General features: G+C 36.6%; 1 protein-coding gene across 1 annotated transcript; it reads right to left on the bottom strand.

Annotated features, from left to right (window-relative positions):
• Positions 1-3,374: 3,374 nt before the first annotated feature.
• On the bottom strand, positions 3,375-4,342 carry LOC125345383 (RNA/RNP complex-1-interacting phosphatase-like). Its single transcript, XM_048337567.1, has one exon. It carries the CDS (start codon positions 4,340-4,342, stop codon positions 3,395-3,397), a length of 948 nt encoding a protein of 315 aa, XP_048193524.1. The 3' UTR covers positions 3,375-3,394.
• Positions 4,343-6,905: the final 2,563 nt, after the last annotated feature.

Raw genomic sequence — 6,905 nt, 5'->3', positions numbered from 1 at the left:
ACAAATGATCTCAAATTTAAAAGTAAAAGTAATGCAGATTTATTACATTATTTTTTTAGGGCAGAATTCTGACATAACCTCCCTGGGAAAACACTAAAATATTTCAGGATTTTTTTTTTATCACTAAGGCCCAGGAAGCATGATTGAGATCAGCTTTTTCCCCTGTCATGAACTAAGTAGACTCTCTCTGAAAAATCGTGTCACAGTACTAACATAGTGACATATACCTGTATTCCCAGTCCTTGGATATATAAAGACAAGTTTAAAGCTATTTTGTGTGATTCATGAAACTCTTGGGCACTCATGCAAGAATATCTTAGAAATCATTTACATAGCTCTTCTAGAACTGTATTTGGGGTTCTTTTGGCTGTGTTGATGGTAGAATTACGCCTTAAGGCATTCTTCCATATATTGGTTAAAATTAGTTGATGAAGGTACCAAACTGAGCAGTGTGATGCTAAGTTTTGTTGGGCAGAAAAGTTCATAAACATCCCAATAAGGAATACCCCACTCTGGACTGCGAGAAACAGGTCTTTTCTCACACTGAGAGAGTGAATCTGGGAATTCTATCTGGTTTTGTGAGTAGTCTCAGACACAGAAAATTCTTTGTATAAGGACTACTAGTGTGGGGGAATATGAGTGGGTGGGGGGTGTGGCTAAGGGACTCCATCTACAGGATTCCAAGTGCTTCTTGACTTGCTAATGTTCTGTAGACCAAGCATCAATACCAGAACTCAAAGCAGGCACCCATATTGCTTTTAGCAAAGCTCAAGAAGGTCTCACTGAGCAATGCCATGTTTTCTCTCTTTCCTATTACAAAAAGGTGTACATTGAGTTTACAAATGTATTTTTCGGGTATTTGTATTGTGGAAAGCATAGGTGCACATCATGAGATTATTCTTCTTTTCCAACCCTCTTTTACTCTCCTTGATTTCTTCTCACATCTTCCTATGTCCCCTTCTTCTAGACCCTTAGTCCAGTATCTAAACCTACCCCTTAAGAATCTCTATTGATGTGAACTGACGTTCTCTCTTCTGTGTTCTTTCTAATGTTATAAACGCAAGCTTCTCAAGCTTTTAAGACTCCAATGGGAGAGAAGTAAGCTCTGGATTTATGAGCTGAAAAGATTACAATGGCTTTGATTTATTTACCTACCACAAAGAGATATAGCTGATTTCTTCTTCCTCTAACAAGCAAGTTTATCCATCAAAGGACACACTCATTTCCACTCACCTTTTTCCCATACCTACCCCAAAGAATTTCAGAGTGTTCTCATGTGGATAAAGTATATTTCCTGAGAAATAATAGTGACATCATGCCCAAAGCATTTACACTTCCAGTGTGAGAGTCACAACTTGAGTGTGAATGAGTTTGTTTCATGTGAAAACCTTCATCAGCAACAGAAGACTCTAATGCCGTTATACTATTTTCTCATGAAGGAGATAGGCTAGCACATCTGTGTTGGGTCTCAGTTATGCATAGCTACATTTATTGATACTAAATTTCCTTTGCAAGCATAATTATATGTAATCCTTACAGTGAACAGTAAGCTTAAGATTATTGAACATTTCTGAATGATGAATAGAAAGCTCACAGAATTAGAAAATTTTCCAGGGTTTCACAGTAGTGAACAATGAAACTGACATTTGAGCCCAAATATATCTCCAAACAACTCATGCTTTTATATGTGCGTACAGTAGATTGAGGTGGAATTAGTGATGATATTACAGGATTCCAGTTCAAAGCAGATACCTATGTGCTCGTTCATATATTAGGGAATGTACTAAAAAAAATCCTTCCTTCCTCCCTTTCTTCCACTCTCCCTTCCTCACTCCCTCATTTATTTCCTTCTTTTCTGTATGAAATACCAAAAATAGTCATATAAAATCAGAAATCATAGAGTTAATATAAAACAATCTCTAACCAACATCTGGCTAAAAAAATCACAATGAAAATAGTCTATTGTTTTATGACCTCCATTTAGAGTGAGTATTATATTTATAGCTTTTCCCCTGAATACACATTAAGGTAGTATTGACCTTTTGGTAAAAATTATACCATACATCTCTGCTGACAGCTTGTTTCCTGAACACAAATCTTTATCTGCTACTTTCATCTTTTGATATTTTCTCCAAAGAACTAAGTTAGGACATTAAAAGGTCCAAAAAGAAACATAAAACAGATGGAACGAGATTTACTGTGTGAAGTAACAGCCATAGTGAATCGAATGGAAAATTAGCTTGAGAAGGTCTGAGAAGGAAATCCACAAAGCATACTTGAGTTGGCATGGAATCTGAAGAGTATACAACACACAGCTTACTACTATAGGTAGATCTTTAGGTTGGAGATTCTTAAAGATGGAGTAAGACATCAAGCAAAATGATGTGGAGAAAATATTACTGACCATGGAGAAGTTCCACTATTCTTTGAGTTTAGTTTTTTTCCTTCAAATATTCACCAACGTTTATTGTGTCATGATAAAAGGCATTTCCTGAGCAAGCTCTATAATTACAAATAATTAGCATCCTCCCACATAGTATACTTGTGTATACCAGAGAAAAAGCACCACTCCAGTGTGAAAGGCAACTGGAGAAAGATCCCAGAGGGTTATGTTTAAAAGAGGAGCAATGTCACTAACAGTATTCTCAGTAATTTGTAGTCATGTTCTATTCTGTTCTTCAAGTAACCTTTCTAATGTGTAAAAATTTACATTTTCTGGATAGTTCTACCCTGTTGATGACATTTGCCCTATCAGGTAAATTATAATTTAATTTACCCAGCATTCTGATTCAGTCTCTCTTGCTCAACTGACAATCTCTAAAATTTTAACTATCCCTATGTTAGATGGCATATCTGGCAATTCAGTGAAAGGAAGTTGATCAAATTCCAAAACTTCCAAATTAAAAAATACCTAATAACAAAAAATGAATTACAGACAGTGATTAAATTCTAAAGAAATAACTGTCTCCAGGAGGATCTTAAGAGAAATTCTGAGTAGCTGGGGGTAAGGGGAGGAGATACCCTTAATGACTAGGTTAGTAATAGAACATGACAAACACTGAAAATCTCTGTACCTATATCACAAGTCTAATTGGAAGAAGCTATAGAAGGGGGAAGCCAATTAAAAAAATAATTTGCAAAAGAAATGTTAAGTTATTCAGCTAAAAAATATCTTCCCTTTAGAAAAATTTAAGACTAGAATGATTTTTGTTTGAACTGCTATCTTTATATCCTATAGAAAAGAGGTGATTATTAATGTTTGAGTACTAAGGAGTAATAGATTTTAAAAAGGTGGTGGGGAGGGAAATCTCATATGACCTGGTTCTATTAAAAGCTGCTCTAGCCATCTTCATCCGGCATTGGTGTCCAAGTAGATTGCCAACACAGCTTTGTATCATTCGGTCCATCTCCAATAGGTTGGGCAGGATAGTCTTTGGTAATTGCTGGCAAACCACTTCTTATTCTGGGCTGGTTGACTGCTATTTGGCTTTACATTCCAAAAGCATCTTCTTTGTGAACAATCTTCTCCAGCAGGCCCAGGAGGAGGCATATGACCTTTCTGGTAAATGTTCTGATTTTGTGAAAATTTTCGATATGATTGTTGGAAGTTTGGAGTCTGGAGGTGAAAACGCCGAGGAGGTGCTGCTGGATAGCCATGGATCCGATGCAAGTTGTACCTAGGTCCTTGGTTAACAGACTTGTTAATGGTGTGGACTGGTCCCATGGCATGTGCTGAGTCTTCAACACCAACTGAACCACATTCACCAGAATTCCAATTCTTCCTGATAGGCCCATTCTGAAGGTCTTCAATGTAGTTTTGTCTTTCTATGCAATGTCCTCGGCACCTATTGAATAATTCAATTGCATCATCTGGCCTCATGCCTTCTACTTCAATCAAATATCTGCAGATGAGATAGCCAGTTCTTTTTAAGCCATTTGTGCAGGGGACACCAATAAGTTTGCCGTTGTCTTTTTCTTTCAAAAAACCATTAACAGCACATTTGAATTTAAAAATAGTGTCATCATCAGATATCTGATGCCCAACTGTAAATATTTTAAAATAAGAAACCGTTTCTGGCAACTCCTCTGGTTTATAATATCGCTGAGTATATGTTAAATCAATAATCAATCCAAGCTCTTCATTTTGTTCCTGGACTTTGTTAAACAGATCCAAAGGGGAAAAGTATTCTTCCGGAGCAAGATTCACTTCAAACTTCTTTTGCAAAGGAACTTTGAAAGCAATAAAACAAGTCCCAGGCATCCGATGTCCAACTGGTACATAGTCTTTCCACCTTTCCGGGACCTGGTTTCCGCCCTTCTTCTTGCTTCTTGGCATCCCCATTCCCGACCCCAGCCACCGCGGGCGTGATGACACGTGTTCTTGCGGCCACGGAGATGTCACTTGCTCAGAGCAGACCCTCTCAAAAGTGTGTCTTCACAATGAGAATTGAAATCCTAAATTAAGACTGACTGAGTGAAATTTCATGTAGACATGTTTTTTATTATGGTGATAATTATTACTTGTTTTGGTTTTCAATATTGGTGATTGAACCCAGGATTTGCACATGCTAGGCAAATGCTTTATCATTGAGCTATACTGCCGGGTTCAGACATTACTGCCTTTTAATGCTCTGGCTATTCCCTTTCCCTTTTTATTTTTTGTCTGCTTTAAAAAATTGTCTTAAGTTATAAAATAAAATGTTTTTTTTTTTAAACATAGCAAGCAAAAAAAAAAAGCCCAACACAAAGAACTTCCTAGGAGCTTAATGGATTTCTCCTCATCTAATAGCCTATTGTAAATTAACCAAAATTTAAACTATGCCATTCTTAATAACTAGGAAGTTTCAAATAAGAACTAGTTATCAGAGGTATAAAATAGTTCTATCGGCTTATAGAAATATTAACAATTCACATTATTTTTCACTGCTTTTTCTTTGCCTATACTTAAAATGATACTGAACAGAAATAGGTAAAACAAAGCCCTTCACCTCTGGCTCTCTTCATACCAGACAAGTTGGAATAACAGGTCTTAGTCTTAACAAAAGGCTTGAAGCAGGCAAGGAGGGCAAGCTAATGAGATCCTGTAACTTGATCCATAGCAGACGTGGACATCTGTTCACTGAGTCCTAATGAGCCCTGCACCTTTACACATCACCCACGGGCAGAATCTGACCCTGGTGGGCACAGGCAAGTCCTGACACCATGGGAAAAGCTTTGCAAATAACAGGGAACTGTTATCATGAGATTAACTGTCTACAAAATGCCTATTTATCTTCATTATGTTGCCTTTCAGGGGAGAAAGGGAGGGGCTGAACATTATTGTGTATGATGATGGAATCAGAAGAGAATGGCATCTCTCTAACACTGTGGGTTCGTTCAATAACCAGGTGGAGTCTGTAGCCTCTGAGTGGTAAGCTGTCTTTAGTGTCCTAGGCAAGTATCTTTCAAAACAAAGCAAGGATGCATTACTATCTGGAATTACCATGTCATAGTTTTCATCTTGCAGTTTCAACCTGATAGTTTTAATGATTAACTCATTCTTTCATGAGATATTTGAGTGAATACCACATGTCTGCCACTGCACCAGACAGTTTATCAAGTAGTAAAAAAGCAGGCATTGCACCTTCCTTGATGGAGATACTAATCCATGGGGGCAGACAGATCACAAAAGAATTGGTCAAATACACATGTTATAGTAAATGTAAAACGTGCTCCAAAGTGGGAGAATAAGTTACCATGAGAGAGAATAACAGGAAGAACTTGCTTTAGAGAGAAGTGTGGGAGTAGGGGAGGGTGGTAGAGGGACAGACAGAGACAGAGAAAGACAGCTTCAATTTGACATATAAAGAGTAAAATGCAAATAAGGGGATCCAAGGGGGAAAATACAATTTAATGATGAATTTCATTTTAATCCTGATTTTAATATAAAACTTAAAAAATAAAGTGTGATACAACTATAAAATACCCAGTGAAAACCAAATAGCCCCTAGATAGTACAAAACAAAAAAAAATAGGAACTTTTCATCTGCCTCCTTACAAAAAAAAATTGTTTTCTGGAAAGAAGTGTGGTTAATAGATGGGCATGTTTGAATAATTCTCAATTGGTTGTTTTCTATCTGTGGAAGAATACAAACTTTCAAGGTCTTCTTTTGAAAACAGAGGGAAAACTGACCCTAAAACAGCAAAGAAAGGCAGCATATTACTACTTTCAGAGCATCTTTGCAACATCTTATTATGTTTCTACTGGTAAGATAATTTGCATCTGGGACTAATCAGTGGACATAAAGTTCTGTGCAATCAGCATTTCAATAATCACATTCCTAAACTTTTTTGTTTTTTAGAAATTTGCTTGAAATAAAGTTTAGAACTCTTATCTTTCTGACAATCAGTAGAGCTAGTGAAACTCTTTTGCTCCTTGTTTTGGCAGCTCAAATCTCAGTTTATGGTCATTCAAGTTCCCTTTGCTTTTGCTCATGTCTGATTGATTTTGTAATAATGGTGGATACAGAAATAACAAGCTCCCTAAGTGCATACACAAGACATATCACATTTCTCCATGATAACAACCAGATGATACTTAGAATATCCAATTGATAACACTCTCTTTTTCATTAGGTCAAAAATATACTTGCAAACAGATTGGGTTTATTTAAAAAATACAGTTTTAAAAGGTCATAAAGTCATAGTCTATCCCATGAGGAGAAATAAACCCAGATTTTAAACATAGAGAATACTGAGCATTCAGTTTCATGTGAAATGTAAAATTATTTATTTCCTGGAATAGAGTGGTTTATGCAGTGAACCTGAATTACTACAAGTTCTGTGTTTCAGGGGAAGCCTAATAACTACAAGAAAAAGGAAAGCAGGGCCCAGACACATAGGTTCTCCACTCTATTTGTATCTAT

This window comes from Perognathus longimembris, chromosome 2, assembly GCF_023159225.1.
Source record: "Perognathus longimembris pacificus isolate PPM17 chromosome 2, ASM2315922v1, whole genome shotgun sequence".
NCBI classification, from domain to species: domain Eukaryota; kingdom Metazoa; phylum Chordata; class Mammalia; order Rodentia; family Heteromyidae; genus Perognathus; species Perognathus longimembris.
The sequence above is the reverse complement of the archived record's forward strand: the minus strand, read 5'-3'. Positions and strand labels throughout refer to the sequence as shown.

What these genes read in the sequence shown, in the direction of transcription:
- LOC125345383 (XM_048337567.1), bottom strand. Translation starts at nt 4,342, where the DNA reads ATGGGGATGCCAAGAAGCAAGAAGAAGGGCGGAAACCAGGTCCCGGAA.